The sequence below is a fragment of the Ailuropoda melanoleuca genome, chromosome 12, assembly GCF_002007445.2.
Source record: "Ailuropoda melanoleuca isolate Jingjing chromosome 12, ASM200744v2, whole genome shotgun sequence".
Classification (NCBI taxonomy): domain Eukaryota; kingdom Metazoa; phylum Chordata; class Mammalia; order Carnivora; family Ursidae; genus Ailuropoda; species Ailuropoda melanoleuca.
Genome location: NC_048229.1, coordinates 21,271,465 through 21,287,701, shown reverse-complemented (window position 1 = coordinate 21,287,701; position 16,237 = coordinate 21,271,465). Strand labels below are relative to the sequence as shown.

Here is a 16,237-nt window from a genome sequence, read left to right as displayed (position 1 = left end):
GATCGGCAATAACTCTGGTCAGGTTATGGTGGAATCAGGCTGGCTGCAGTGCCATTCTGTTGCTGAAGTAGCTTTGTACACGCCTGGCCTAACCTATTTTATGGTCACGTATAATTACATTTCAGAGAACAGCTATACTTCCAAGTTCTTGGAGTTACCACACCATCAAGCCCCTGTAATCAGCACCCTGCTACCCAGGGTTAAGCAAAGGGATGCTCCAGGAGGCACCACAGTCATAGAAGAAACAAGACAACGATGTGTGCATGTGGCTGAAGCCTGCTCACACTTCACACACACAGAAGCCGGAGATGACATTCTTACATGTTTTGGCTATTTTCTCAAATATGATATTAATTTTGATAATTAAAAACAGAACAAGCAGTGGCCTGGGAGTCTGGGTGAGATCTCTATTGTGATCCTAACTCTGACACGAACTTGGCTGTCAGCAGTCTTATTCTGTGCTGGCTTCTGCTAAATAAAGGAGTTCAGCTAGAAGACCCGACAGCACCTTCCACTCTTGACATTACATTATCCAAGTTCATCTAAGAACTTGTCCCCAGCTTTATAAGCACCCCCAAAGATCAACCCAGCTGCTGGCACTGACCAACACATACTCGGAAGTCTGGGATAAGCTTCTCCAAAGAATTAGGGTGATATGTTAGGATTTCCATGATTGCAAGTGAAATCATTCAAGAGACAAGCAGATCTCCCTGGGACCTGACACCAAGCTAACCCAAGATTCTCTGACACACAGACCTTCTTGACACTTATTGAGCACAGGAAGGAGGGCTGAGATGCCTGAAAATCTGGTGACCACCCAGCTCTGTGGCTCCCTCTTCTTTCTATTTTCTCCAGCAGCAGGGTGCTTGTGGAAATTATGTTCTGCATGTAAAATAGTCAATCATGATAAAATGTTTCCATAAGCATATAACGTTTACAATCTTTGTGAAAAGCACTTCCCATCTCTATTCTCGACGCTGGGAGTTCAACTTTCCTGCACCTCAGCCCCACAACGCACAGATCCTGTCACTAGTGTTCAGTTACTCTCTCAAACGGCCATAGTACAAACAAACCCATTATTAATCGGTTTATAACCCATTGCGTCAGTTTTAATTAGCTGGTATGTTAAATTCAAAGCCATGTGTAGGTTTAAACGTCCTACAAACAAACCCTCCTTAGAAAATGTGCATTTCTGAGGAGACCTTTCCCTATCTGAAAGGAAATGACCAGAAAGAATAAAGACAGCCCATGAAGGGGTCTGCCCTCCAGAGACACATATTTGTTTCTCCTGCAGCAACTGTGAACAGACTTCGCACAAAAGTGCAAATTCCATAGATTTCTTCCATTTAGCTCAAATAGGATCTTTACAAAAGAAAGAGAGAAAAAAACCCCAATACCCCTGAGATTGTATCTGAAGATGGGACTGGGAATGTTGTATTACTTGCCTTGAGTAGTAAGACTCTACCCCCAGGGACTCTCGCACACTGGCGATGTGCTGCTCGAGGGCCGAGCTGGTGGCTGTTGGAAGAGCCGTGCTGCTGCCGGCCTGGAAGTCACTGGAGTTTTCCACCGCATTATCACCCAGGTAGTGTTCGTGAAACTTCAGAATTCCTGAAACCAGACAGGCACAGCCAACATTATGCAAGACCAGGGTAACGGGAGGTAGGGCTGGAGGCAGGGGATAGCCCTCTTGGGCAAGCATGCCAACCAAACCATGTGAAGAAGTCCTGAAATCTGAGGTTTTGAGAGGGCTTTCCAGAATTTGGTTAGTACCCATTTCTACGCTTTCATCATTAGGTTTGGTGCTTGAAACCAGGGAATTCAAGACAAGGCTTCTGCTCTTAACACTAAATTCAGCAGCTCATGGAATGATGACTCCTTCGTATGTATTTCCAAATAGATGCTTCTCAGAAGCACCAACTAGGGAAAGTTTTCTTTCCTGAAAGGTGCATGAGCATGCCAAGGTATATTTTCCCCAGAAATGGAAATCTTGAACAAAAATATAACTAGCCAAGTAGAAACTGTGTTACTCAAAGACCTTTTATTTCACAAAAGCTAGTCAAAATAAATATGTTGTCGTACAAAGGCCAGATAAAAATATTTTAAACCATTTTTAAATAAGACTAACTGGTCAACCATCATTAATGGATTAAAGGAGCAAAAAAATTATGGCTGCATGAAACTGAAGCAATCCATAGTGGTTTTCTGGCAATAAACACAGGACATATTCTCAAATGGTAATGAGGTGTGTCAGCCCTGGAAAACGCTAGTCCTCTCTGATTGGATTAGAGCCCCAGTGAAAGCTTCAGAGTCTCATTAAGAGCAAAGAGGACAGGAAAGAGAAACAATGGGAGCCTCATTATACATGGCTCATTATTACAGGGATTTGGACATACCACCTGTCAAATCATGTCCCCAAAACATAACAATGACAGAGAGAAAGAGCTTGATACCTCCATCATCAGCCATGTCCTCCTAGGCATCAGGGCCCCTCTGAGGGGCTGGCATACACAGGGATTCATTCCACAGCAGCTGACACTCACCAGCTCACCATGAACATCATAAATAAAACCTTCAGCATAGAAAGGTCAGAGGTAAGAGTGTTCTTTATGGAAAGCCCATAAAAAACATGAACTTGAGGGGGAAAGATTATAAAAAAGAACGCCAAGGCACCGAATGTACAGGCACGAGTGCTTAGGACCCAACAGGCATCTGAGAGTTGTCATCCAGCCATCCTTTTTTTTTTTTTTTAAATCAAAGGGACTGAAACACAATCAAGAAAATCTTGTCAATTCTCCCTGGCAGTTGAACTTTCTGAAATTGGCTTACAGATATTCAAGAAGCCCATTCTTCAAGATTCCCAATTATAAGATCCACTTCCCCCGTCAATAAACTCTAATTGGATCTGGTGTGTCTCCAACATGGTAAAGCCATCAGCATTTTATTATGCAAAAAATATGGCCCTAACAGCTAATTAGTGGTTCTGTATTTAGTGAAACAGTTACAGCCTGAACATTTAATGCCGATTTAATCAAAGGGGATTTTTACTTCGGAAATAGATTTACAACAGAACTGGTTAAAGTGGGTTCTGCTAAACTCGGAAATTCCAAGCATAAGACTTCATTTATATACTGTGATAAGAGCTGCCATTATCATTTTAGTCTCTCTAACTTTACCATGACAAAGGGTCACAATTATTAAATCATATCTAGAAAGAACTCGTTAGGACTTACAGGCATTGCTTTATTAGCTAATGAACAACAGCTGTCTAAAAATAGGGCTGCTGGTGAAATTAATCCTCTTGCTCTTCGTGTTCCTTGATAAATGCTTCCACATTCACCAGCGAGGAGCAGCGATTTCTTGGGGGAATGAGAAAGCTGGGCTTATTAATTGAAGGCCCCACCACAGAATGTCGCCGTGGCTGGGGTTCTGCTGAAAGCCGACATCAGCTCCCTAGTCTGATCTACGGTAATGCACCTCTTCTACCCCTATTCATTAGACTCTCACAGTCTAGTGTCTTAATCGCCCGGTTCCCACAGAAGGAGATCTTACCTGCCCCAGGAGCAAGCAGCCAGCTATACAGGTAGCCTGCGGCCAGGGAATAGTAAAGCACTAGTCCCCTCTGGCCGTTAACCATCTCTAAGATCTGATCAATAGTGACTGGGGAGTAGGGGTCAGAGTCCTGTTGTCCTGTTTGTCGTTCTACCAGAAGATCGGCAAATGCCCGCGTCCGTCCTCTTTCTGCCACAGCTAGGGCTTCATCATGATGGCCTAGGACACAAAAGCCACACAGTGAGGAATCCCTGGGGGAGTGTGTTTATCCACAGAGGGCTATCAGGTACAGAGATGCTGGGCAGAAACGTGTCTCTGCACTCCTCTGTGGGGCACAGCCTCTGTTTCAAATCCAACCCCCTGCCTCAGATGATGGGAACAGCACCACTCTTATAAAACCCCACATTTGCAGATTCTCCCACCACTCTAAAGCCATTGGGCTTTCCCCCATTGACAGTGATACCCCCAAAGAACCAACTTTGTTCAGAGGATGGTCCTCAGCCCTGCCTGTTCTCTGATCCACATCCTGAGTTCCTCCCTGGCCTCCTGGCATCTGACCCCATTCACTTTAGCTATTTGGACCTAATGCTTTGCATGCTGGTTACCCTCTGACTTCCCTGCTCAACTCTGATTCTGACTTGACCTTGGCAGATAAGCCTACAGGACTGGCTCTCTCTTCAATGTAGCCCGTCTATGCGTTGCACTGTCCAGCCCCACTAGCACACCCCCACCACTGGCCCAAGTGCTATCTCTGTGCCTTTACACCTGCCAGTCCCTCCGCTGAGTGTATCCTATCCCCTTTCATTGACCTCGGCTCAAAAGGAGGGTCCTAACAGTGGCCTTGCCTATCTCAAAGGGCTACTGTAAAGGTTAACCGAGGTGCTGTATGTGAGGATGCCTGGATGGGTTATTCAAAGTACCACATATATAGCAGGTGATGTTATTGTTAGAGCTGAGACCTCATTCCATTCCAGGCTCCCGCACATTCGCTTCTCTTCACTTCCAGTCCCCACGGGCAGAGGGTTTAAAGCTCTGAAGTCTTTAGTTCTTTGAAACTGCTTCTCTCTTTCAAAGCTTTTCCTCAGTCTTTCAATCCAATTCCTGATCCCACTTTCCCTAAGAGACTAGTCTGTTATCTAGTTTAAAAGCTAAATGCACACACATGAGGGCACCAAAAGTATAAAGCAACATACTTTCAAGTGAGGATTGTTTAGAGTATTGAGAATGAATACAATGCAGAGGATTTGCTTGCATCATAAATACAGATATGGAAGATTTGCTCGAGCTAGGGTCCAAAGAGAGAGCAGGCAGAGGCAGGAGACCAGATTTTGCAGCTCCAACAGCACTTCGAGGATGCCTAGCTTCCTGCAGCTCCAGAATCAGTAGAAAGTGGGGATTTACATGTGTGTATGCAAATGTCTTCTTTACCCTATTAAGTTATTAACTGGAACAGCAGGGATGATTTCTGTGCACATTGGAAAATCGGCCCCAAAGTGTTAGGCAGACTTAACACTGTGATTATAATAGATAATAAATTGTAATCTCAGGCAATGAGCACATTTAATAGATACATTTTTCAAGGGGGAAGTTTGAGCATTCCGATACACACAGCAAAGGACAGGTTATTACTGACAAGGCCTCAACATCCAACTTCAAAGACATTGTTAGTTCTGGTGAGTACCTCTTCCACCCAAGTTCTGGGTTGGGGGAAATGGTCTGCAGAGCTGGACAGGCCTGACAAGAGGCAGAGGCCAGGGCAGCTGGAAGAGGGTGACAGACAGTGGAGGCCCCGGTGAGGGTAATGCATGCTGCCCCAGCACGATGCCACACACAGGACTGGGAGAGTTATCACTGACTGGTCACAGCCCAGAAGGCAGACCCAGAGAGTAAAAACATTTACTAGACAGCAAACGAAAAACATATGTGGCAAAGGAAAGAGGGAAGAGGCCAGGCATCTTCTCAGGTACTCTCCCCAGGTATCAGTGGTGGGAGGGAACCTGAGGGGGACCGCTGGCTCAAGCATCTCTAGCCCAGGACACCTTCTCTGGCTCCTGGGTCTGCCTGCCAAAACACTTTGTTTTCACAGCACCTGAGTTTCTTTTACCCTAAGCATCAGTCACATCGTGCTGGACTCACTGACTTCTTTCATCAGGCTAAATGCTTCTGGAGTCAGAAGCCAGGCCTTCTTGACTTTCATTCCCAGGGCTGGCACACAGCACGTGGTACGTGCTCTATAAATACTTGCTGAATTAACGAACATGAGTTCGATGACTGGATTGCAGTTGTGGCTTCATGGCCTGTTGTAACAACGAATCAGTTTTTGCCCCAGCAACCCCGGAACGACTCAGACACGCGGGCGCGCTCACAAGAAGTGGGAACCCCGGCCGTTCTCACCCAGGCTGACGAGCACCCGCTGCAAGGCCTGGTAGGATGAAGTCTGCAGGTCAAAGAGGGAGAGTCTGTAGTCTGTGCTCAGCTGCGCCTCATGTCGGATTGTTTCAAACAAGGCCGATGCCCTGTAGAGCTGCAAGGAGGGGACAAAGAATGTCATTCATTCCCCAGAAACCGCTGTCCACCTGTTCACTGGCCAGAGACAACTTCTGCACCCAACTTGGTGCCCCAATCTAAAACCAGTTTTCTAAGAGGTTTGAAAGGATGAATCTTTATTTCCAGGTAGGTCCTTGTGGACCGGAAGTGGCATCGTATCAGATCACACCCTGGAAATTATACTTTATGTGCTCACTTAGAGGGATCTAAAACACAAAGGTTATGGACTTCTAGTCTGAAAGTTGCAAGGAAAAAAAACAGCTATTAATCCAACCAAGTGCTGATTTTGATGAACACAAACAAAAAGCCTCTCCCTTTGTCATCAAGCAACCATAATTTACCTCCCCCCTCCCCGCCCCTCACGGAGCCCCAGGGCCAGAGTGAGAGCGGGTATGGAGCAGGCAGGCTGGAAATGGACAAGGCTGGCGGACGGGGGGAGGGGGGTAAGGAGGTGCAGACAACCACTCTTTCAGGAGGAGTCAGCTTTTTGCAGGCAGCTTAGCCAAATCAAACACTGCCCTCCGCCACAGAGACCAGGGGCAGGTCTTCCCAGGACAAGCTCTGCCGAAGCCACACCTGCTCACAGGGACACCGACAGGACCAGATGCACGACATTCCTACAGAGACACTGTCCTGCTGCTCTAAGGAGCTTCTCCATAAGACTTTTTTCTAATATTCATATGTAGGAAATAATATCCAATTTTAAGTTCATGCAAATTTAAAAAATAGAATTCCAAGACTAAGAGACTTAGATTTAGTATCCCCAACTCTATCACTAATTCATCCTGTGACCTTGGGCAAGATTTGGAGCCTCAGTTCCTTCTCTTCTATAAAGGGGATGGTTATCATTCTACCTCACAGAGTTATTCGAGGAATAAAATCAGTGAGTGACAGTACTCGAAAATTGCAAATCACTATAGTAATATAAATTTTAATTTTTTAAACAAGGAACTAAAGAATTCTTTAAACTGCCTTTAATAGTTTAAAAAGGAGAGTAAAGGGGTGCCTGGGTGGCTCAGTCGTTAAGCGTCTGCCTTCGGTTCAGGGCATGACCCCGGCGTTATGGGATCGAGCCCCACATCAGGCTCCTCCGCTATGAGCCTGCTTCTTCCTCTCCCACTCCCCCTGCCTGTGTTCCCTCTCTCGCTGGCTGTCTCTCTCTATGTCAAACAAATAAAATAAAAATCTTTAAAAATAAATAAATAATAAGGAGAGTAAAATACCATCACATTCCAGGAGGCCATGACACAAGTTCAGTCACATCACCTCCTCAATTCCTGTGAGTACCTCTGATAGGAGCCTTGATTTACTTGCCCTTGTGCCCCTGAGCCTAGCCCAATGTCTCAGCAGTCATTACTCACACACTGCCTAAGCAGCTGAGTGTGTGATTTTGGATGATGTCATCTCACAACTCCTTCAGCTTGACAGAGGAACCACAACTCTAGGATCTTCCCAGTCTCCAGAGCCAGCATGAGAGTGGGTGTCTCTTCAACTATTTGTGCATATGCAGACACATGAACTCTGTGTGTGTGTGTGTGTGTATGGGTGCGTGTATGTGTATGGGTGTGTGGGTGTGTGAGAGAGAGGGAAGTATCTACCGATATGTCCAGAAACCTATAAAGACATTAAATCCAATCATGAATTCTTGAATTACTTCTGTCATAAAATGTATGCGATTTCATATTAAGGTTTAAGGAGGAATGGTAGCACATAACACAAGAATTCCAAAGAAATCATTGAGAAATCTATCGTACAAGTGAGCAAGAATCTCGACTATGGTTCTGTTGATCCTGTACGTCAACCCAAGGGTTGAGAAGGTTAGCACCTTCTAGCGAATGTCATCAATACTAGGACAGTAATCCCAAGGCCTTCCATGCTTCTGGAAAAAAAATCCACTTGGGACAGGGGTTCTCCTGCTCACCTGGTGTTGGGCCTCCTCCAGATTCCCACTAGCCCAAAGGGAGAGGCCAAGACCATGGCGAATTTTGGCTTCATCTTCTCTTCGGCCCAGTTGCTCAGCTAACCTTAAGCCTAAAATCAGATAGAAAAATTCTAAGGACACACAGAAGACAGACAATCCCCCACCCCTGCCAAGGAGTCCTGGAGGGTAATTCTGCCTCAGGCGTATATAAAGAATGTTAACACAGCTAAATAAAATGCAGGACAAGAGTAGAATCAGTCAAGGCAGAGTAAGCATTCTCTTCAAATTCTGTGTTAGTGGCAACCTTTCTAAGACATTCCAAGATGCCCCAGCAAGAGCTCAGGTGATGGCTATCAGCAGGAAACAGGTTTGCAGGGCAGGTAGAAACACTGAAATGAATGGAACCTAACCTGGCTGCCCTCCCAGCTGTGAAATCCCTAGCTTTGCAAATGAAAACTCCTGGCCTATAAATTTATCTAACCGAATTCTTTGGCGGGCAAAAGCTTTTCCCAACAGTTCAAGTCAAGTACAGAAGCCAAGCTAATACTCTTTCCTATCTCACGTACATAGCAGCCAATTAGTGTTTATGGGAGACACATCTGATGTTCTCCCAAAAGCAGAAGGCTCACACCGTCAGACCCTGCCTTCTGTTACTGATGCCACTGAGGCATTTCATGTCCAATCTGTTTTTCCTTTAAGGCTGAGACTTTGATATGCCTCGGCAGGGTTATAGAACAAGTACTATTATGAGTTGAAAGCCTTAAATGAGACTGTCCTCATTCTAATGGCCTTCAGACAGACACCTGCAGTTTGGGTCACTTACCTACAGCAAGTGCCTGGCTTTCGGGACACCAGCAGCCTCCAGGGCTTTGGGGGAGTGATATCTGAGGGCAACCATTTATTGTACTGGTCACTAAGCAGTACTCAGCATCACTTTGTCCCCATGGTCTGGCTCTCTGTACACAGGAGTTAGCTTGTGCAGAAGAGCGCAGGAAGGCTCCCACGCTACAGCTACACGCACAAAGGAACGACTTCCTTTTTACAATCTAATTTAGAGTGGATGGGAGCCTGCCTCTGTGCATGCTGGGTCCATGCAATTTGTGACTTCGGAAAAGGAACTGAGTCAGTTGGAGGATAATAAAAGTGATATTCAGGTTCACGCTCATAAAATATTATGCATTTCACAATGCACTTAACTCAGAAAACTTAGAAATACCATTTTAAGTTTAAATCATGTCACTGGGTAACAAAAATAATACTTGCAAATTACTCACATGTTACCATACATCATAGAATGGGAACACAAGTGGAAGAAGATGGTTCTTGGATGAAAACCAGGAGAATACTGGTGGTTTTAACCTTCAACACACTAACCATATTCATTCTTCAAGGCAGCTATCCCTGCTAGATTTGGGTCCATGAGTTGGAAGTAAAATCCACTGAGGTCGCCCCCCCGCCACCAAAGGTAAGTTCTGTGCGAGCAGGGACTGTGTTCCCTGCTGGATCCCCAGCACGTAGGACACAATCAAGCCCATAGTCAGAGGTTCTCCAATGAAGAGCTAAAAGCCACCAGGCAGACAGACATGGTATCTGTCCTGCCTTTTCCTATCTGCTTCTGCCTCCTAGGAATCTAACCCACCCACCCAGCATCCCTGAAGCATGGCTTCCCAGGAACTAGTTGCATGTAACTCCACGTAAGTCACTAAATGGGTCCAGGCTCCTTTTCTTTATTTGCAAAAAGAGAAAAAGCTGGGTGAGACCAGTGGCTCTGACCAGGGTTGTCTACACCTGGAGAGTTTATACAAAAATCTCAGACCAGGCCCCACCTATGAGGTTCTAGTGCCCTGGGACAGGGTGATGCTGACTCCCAGTCCCCTCTGAAAGCCGGCGGGGGGGCACCAAGGTGGTTTCCAGCTGAACTGTTTCTTCAGTGCAAGAGGCTGCAGACCCGACTCGGGGCCTTTCCAGGTGTCCGCACCTGTAACAGCTCATGAGAAGAGGCATCTAATCCGACCCATGAGGCACACCAGGCTCTCTGGTGGAGCACATCCACGGAAGAGAAACCAGGGAGATGCCATGATGAGAATTCAGACCTCTGCGAGACTTAAAATTACAAGAAACAATAAAAATGAAATTGAGAGTTTTCCATAAATATAGAATTATGTTACAACGTCTCAGGCAAAGCAGCTGCTTTATGGAAACAATATTTCAGGAAGTACAAAAGAACACAGCTGAAAGGTTGTCATATGCTGGGTCTGAATTTAATAGTTTTCACAAATTCGACCGAAAATCGCCCCCAGTCTGTTGGAATTTTACCACAGTCAAGTTTCGGGAAACCCAAAGCCAACTCTCATATTTAATGCATGGAGGCAGAGCGCCCATGGAGTGGCAGCCAAGTAAGGTCTGGGAAGTGGCTCCCAACCTCTCAGTAACCTCTCAGCCTGCAGGCCAGAGCAATCCCTGGTCTGTACAAAGGATGACAGCAAACCATCAGCTCCTGGCCGATTCTACCCTTTGCTTCCTGCTTCCCTCCCTCCTGGCTCCCCAGCTGGGGCTCAGGAGTAATGGGGGATATATTATTGTTCCAACCCTGCTCTGTGCTTAGAAACAACTCCACACAGGGTCTCGTGTGGTTCCTGGGGTTGGAAAACTTGGGCTGGACCACAAACTGACCACACGGTCAGGACCAAGCCACTGTACTCTCTGAGCCTCAGGTCATTTGGCCGCAAACGGGAATAGAGATACACCCTGAAGGTTACTATGAGAATGAAATCCGATTAAATAAACTATATGTGCAAAGACCCTTGGAAGCTGGAAATGGGAGTTTTTGCTTGGAAATCAGCAACTATTTCCTTTTACTAGTGAGCCAAGAACATCCTATCTGCCGTCCTTCTCCCCCAGGATGGGAGGATGCCATGTGCCCCTGTGTTTCCAGAAGCGTAAAGGGGTGGAGGATCAACGCACTGCTGTGGGACTTCTGCTTCCTGAGGAAGGAAGCGTCCAAGGACTGGCTCAGGTGGCTGTATGGAACCTGACAGAGAGGACAGGAGCTGTCCTTGGGGGGGGGCGAGGGGGGGAGGGGAGGGGAGACGGAGAAAGGGGAGGCAGCCGCAGTCACTTTCTGGGCCTGTCTGGAAGAAGACGGCCATAGCACCAGGTCAAGCACCGTGGGCAAGAAGCACTGGGAAGGAAGCCTGGTCGACGGCTTGAGCGCCCCTCACACGGGGTTAAATCTCAGCTGCAGCCACAAAAGGGACTTCTTCACAGTTTTGTTATAGTTTAGATATTTTCAGGAAGGACAATGGGGCTTGGGACAGATGGGCGTCTTCCTCTGATTCAGGCCCTTAAATTTTATGCAACTAAATCTTACTTGATTCCTCTCATGTGGGAATGTGCCGTTCGCTCTGAAGAGCAAGGAGGGTATCAGCTCCCTGGGCAGCTGGCTGCCAGTGTTACACAACCCGGGTAACCCACTCGGGACAAGGGAACGCCTCTGTGCTATTAAGGAACACCCAGCGGGGGCACCATGGTTTTGGAGTGGAACTGCTGCTGTGGCCTCTGAGCACCTCATTCCAAGCAGAGGTGGCCACTCCAACTGTGCATCCTTCCTTCCGAGTAGACTCTGAACTCGATCTCAGAGTCTACCGAGAGACCACCCCAGACCTTCTCACTTACCTTCCTGTAAGTACATGACTGCCTGGGAATAGTTCTGCAAGGCATGATGGGTCCTTCCGAGGCTACTATATGACACCGTCTTGGCCACCAAGTCATTCATCTGTGCAGCGATGCTCAAGTGCTGTTCTTGATAGACCACAGCCCTCTCAAAGGTGCCCAGGGATTCATATGTCAGGCCCAGGTTCCCGTAGGCTCGGCCCTGGCATGTGGGGTTGTTGGTTTCCTCTGCTATCTGCAGATCGAGCTGGTGGTACTGCAGGGCTGTATCATATTCCCCCATCTGCTGGTAAACGCCACCTAGGCCACAGGCCGCATCACTTTCCAGAGCTCGGTCTTTCATCTCTCTGGCAATGTTCAGCTGGCGTTCGAGGCAGGAAATGGCTTGTTCGTAATTCCCTAATTGGCTGTGCAGACTTCCTAGCTCTCCATAGGCCTGGGCTTTATTAAAGGCCTCCCCGAGCTCATGGGCGACCACGAGCCTCTTTTCAAAGCACACAAGGGCTTGCTGCAAGCTCCCCATTGCCCTGTGGGGATGTAGACAGAAAAGCAATGATATTATTTCGTGCAGGTGCAGACATGCTAAAGCCCCCGAGAAAATGAAAAGCATTTGTCACTGTCACTTACTATAGAAGCTCTTAACTCCTCTTCTAGCTAAAATCTATCATGTGCCCTTAGAGTGAGATGCAGGGGAATTTCATAATCTGGAAAGCAATTCAAAAGTCATCCCTTAGTGACCTTCCCAAGAGCCTGAGATTCAATGGGATATACACCCCAGAGGAAACATAAAATATATTAATAGGCACAATGATAGCAAGTGAACTGTTTGGTTCTTTGGGCCTCCCAATTTCCACTACCGCTTAGACTATGTTTTTGAAATCACTTTACAATGGCTATAAATCTTTCACCCTGAGCTTCTCAGAGCACTCTGTGGGTGATGATTTAGTTTGACCCTTGCCCTTCCTCCACTCCAGGAGCCCTAATCCCTTGCTGATCTGGAAGGGCCGTAAATTCTGCAGACACAGACACCTTCTTGGGTTCCCCACATTCAGAAGGAAAGCATCACCTTGGCCAACAGTGTGTCTTTTTGTGCTGCTCAGAGATGACATGATAAGACTGGGAAGAGCATGGATTTTGGCGGCAGACCAAGTCAGTTGTGTGGGGCACATGAATTCCTTTCCCTGAGCCTCTGTTTCTGGATGATAGTAAATCCTACATCCCATAGCAGATCATAATAAGTGTAGGGTAATACAGGATTGCCATAAATATTAAGCAAGATATCTCTGCAAGGTGCCTAGCTAGCATGATGATGATAGTATATATTTATTCACTCCTGCCATCTTCAGGTGGCTTTCCCTAAAAGCAACAAAACGGGAGTCCACATAATTGGTGGGTATAGGTGTTGCATTAATAAACACATTCATATAATATGATGAGAGACATTCAGAAAATATCAGTTGAATTGATACATTCACCTTTCCTGTTCACATTACCCCTTTTATCTTGCTCATTATGAGGTAGTCAAAAAAGCACTGCATTTGGGGTCAGACAGCCCTGCATTTGACTCTCAACTGTCCTGAATCTTTAAGCTGCGTAACCTTGGACATCGACCTAACACCTCTGGGCCTTAGTTTCTTCCTCCGTACATATGGGTAATAATATCCCCACTAAATTCACAAAATCTTTGGGGGAGCCAAATAAGATACGTATGAAAATGCTTTATAGGTAACAAGCCGCTGTGCAGACCCTAAGTTGCCATCACTGCCACAAAGGCTCTTTGTGCACGTGATCGACCACATCTGTCCTCTGTCATCTTTACCTGTGTCCATTTCCTAGGCCCCGGTAAGCCTTGGCTTGGTCTTGCATGCGATTCAGACTCTGGGCAACAGATAAATACTGTTCATAGTACTTGATAGCTTCCTCATAGTCACCCAGGGCCTCGTAGCAATCCCCCAGATTGCCGTAGGCCCGGCCCCTGTCGAGCACGGACTCATTTCCACTTAGCTGCTGCAACATGGCCAACTGCTGCTCGAAGTAGCCGATGGCCTCTTCCATCACATTCATGTTCATCTTTGTGATCCCCATGTTGCCGTAGACCTGGGCTTCCAGACTGGGGTCCTTCAGCTTCTGCCCCAGATCCAGCTGCTCTTCATAACACTTGAATGCCATTGTATATTTCCCAAGGGCCATGTAGACCGCAGCCAGATGCCCGTGAGCTCTGCACTCCCCCGGCAAGTCGCTCAGCTCCTGATAGACCTCCAGTTCCTGTGTGTGATAACCCAAGGCCTTGTCATATTTCTGGATCATCCGGTATGCTGTGCCCAGGGCTGCATATGCACTGGCTTCTAGTCTTCTGTCCTTGACGTGGTGAGCTAAGCCCAGCTGCTGCTCATAGAATTTTATTGCACCATTTATATCTTTTTTACAGATGAATATATCACCCAGATTCCCCAGGGCTCGAAATTTAGCCTGGGAATTATTCAGCGACTGGGCTAGGGACAGTAGGTACTTCTGACACTCTTCAGCTTTGCTGAAGTTCAGCAGAGCCTTGAATGCTAGGCCCAAGTTACAGTAAGCTTTCGCCTGGCTCAGTTTGTCATGGAGGTCTTTGGCCAGTGCCAGATCCTGCTCATAGTACTTCACTGCCTCTTGGTAGTTTCCAAGGCAGTAATGGGCATAGCCAAGATTGTGGCAGACCTTCCCTTCTCCTTCCATGTCTTGAAGGTCAGGAGCGAGCCGGAGGTACTGTTCATAATAGGGGGCGGCCTGGACATACTCTCCCCGAGAGCAGTGGAAGTTGCCCAGGTTGCTGAGAGCCCGGGCCTCGCTCTGGATGTCACGAAGCTCCCGAGCAATGTTCAGGTGGTTCTGATAATGTTGCAGGGCCCGGTCATGGGCCCCCAGGGCCTGGTATGCCACGGCCAGGTTCCCATGTGTGGATGCCTGTGAGGCACGGTCATTCACTTCCATGGAGATCTGCAGCTCCTGCCGGTGGTACTTGACAGCCTGGTCGTACATGCCCAGAGCGTTGTAGGCGTTGCCCATATTCCCATAGGCACGGCCCTGGGCAGCATAGTCACTCAGCTCCTGGGCGATGCACAGGTGGGTCTTGTGGAGTTTCAGAGCCGTATCATAATCACCTTTCATCTGGTGTATGATTCCTAAGAAAGAGAATAAAGGAACAGAAAAAGGTTAGAATTACTGATGAGCGGTTTGGGGGAAAAAATGTAATTTGCAACTCAATTTATACTCAAACCCAATCCAGATGAATTAGAGAATTTAAAATAACAGAAGGTAGAATTAAATATTTATCAGCGCTCCAGAGGGGAGATAGCTTTCTAAGCTTTGAAGCAACAGAAAAAAAACACAGACAGATTTGATTACAAAATTAGGAAGTTTTATACTCAAATATATATCTAAAGTTAAAAGACAAACCCAATACTGGAAAATACGTGACACATCTATGACAAAATCCAATAGCTACCGTGTTTTACAAGATTTCCAAGATTTCACTTGGTCTGATTTTTTTTAAAAATTTAAAATCCAACCCCCAGTTTACTGAAATAGGCAAAAAACAGTTAAGTGTGAGCAGACATCTCACATCCAAGAAATACAAAGAGTAACCACAGGGGAAAATGCTAATTTCTTTAATATTCTAAGAAACACAAAATAAAGCAACCCCGAAGTACCATTTTACTTCAACTAAATTAGCAAACAAAGAATTTAAACAGCAACCCTATACTGATGAGGTTGCCCTGAAATTGGTAAACACATCAGCTGCTGGACATGGACAGGAACGGCCCGTGGAGAAGCAGGATGGCAGGAACCACAAACGCGGTCCTGCTCAGACCCGGCAATCCTACTCATGGGCATATATTCTAAAGAAGCCAGCAGACAAACGCAAAAGCTATTCTGCACACCGATCTTCACTGCAGCGTTACAGATGAGTGGGAAACCAGAAACATCTTAAATGGCAAACACTGGGGGACCGTAGAGGTACATTTTGGTGTATCAACTCAATAGAGGATTATGCAGTCATTAAAAGATAATTACGAAGTCTGTGTAGAAAAATGGGAGGAAAGGGTTCTTAGAATAATAAGCAGAAAAAAGCAGAAAACAATGCTGCCTGCTCCCCGTGACAACAACTGGGGAAATAAATGTGTGCACATGGACAAGACCTTGAGGGGGTTATGCAAAAAGGAACTGTTGCCTTGTGAGGTGATGGGATTTGAATGATTTTTTTCCTCCAAAACTTCTTGGAATTCTGCTTTACGGCTTTTACAGTCAATAATCAGAGCGCTTTCAACAACCCTCCTAAACCACGCTCCAGCAGCTAAGCTATTGTTTCTGCAAGCAGTTCGAAATGAGAGTATCAGCGGTATAAAAGAGAGAAAGTAGTTCCAGATAAGGGACAGCATCAGAGTAACCTGGGAGGCACCTTTGAGGAGGCCCCGGTTCACCCCGGTGGGGCTGGGGTCGGGGCACTGGAAAAGATGGACGGAATCTAGTGCGCGAACAGGTTCCTCCTTGCCCTTGGGTTTGAAC

At 46.6% G+C, this 16,237-nt stretch overlaps 1 protein-coding gene across 1 annotated transcript in view; it reads right to left on the bottom strand.

The window, feature by feature from the left end:
• TTC28 (tetratricopeptide repeat domain 28) overlaps positions 1 to 16,237 on the bottom strand; it is a 585,777-nt gene that overhangs the window by 98,433 nt on the left and 471,107 nt on the right. The window contains exons 7-12 of the mRNA XM_034638030.1: positions 13,512 to 14,853; positions 11,696 to 12,219; positions 8,021 to 8,130; positions 5,947 to 6,076; positions 3,553 to 3,771; positions 1,446 to 1,611 (exon numbers count right to left, since the gene is read on the bottom strand). Coding sequence (XP_034493921.1) covers positions 1,446 to 1,611; positions 3,553 to 3,771; positions 5,947 to 6,076; positions 8,021 to 8,130; positions 11,696 to 12,219; positions 13,512 to 14,853 — 2,491 coding nt within the window. The remainder of the gene's footprint in view (positions 1 to 1,445; positions 1,612 to 3,552; positions 3,772 to 5,946; positions 6,077 to 8,020; positions 8,131 to 11,695; positions 12,220 to 13,511; positions 14,854 to 16,237) is intronic.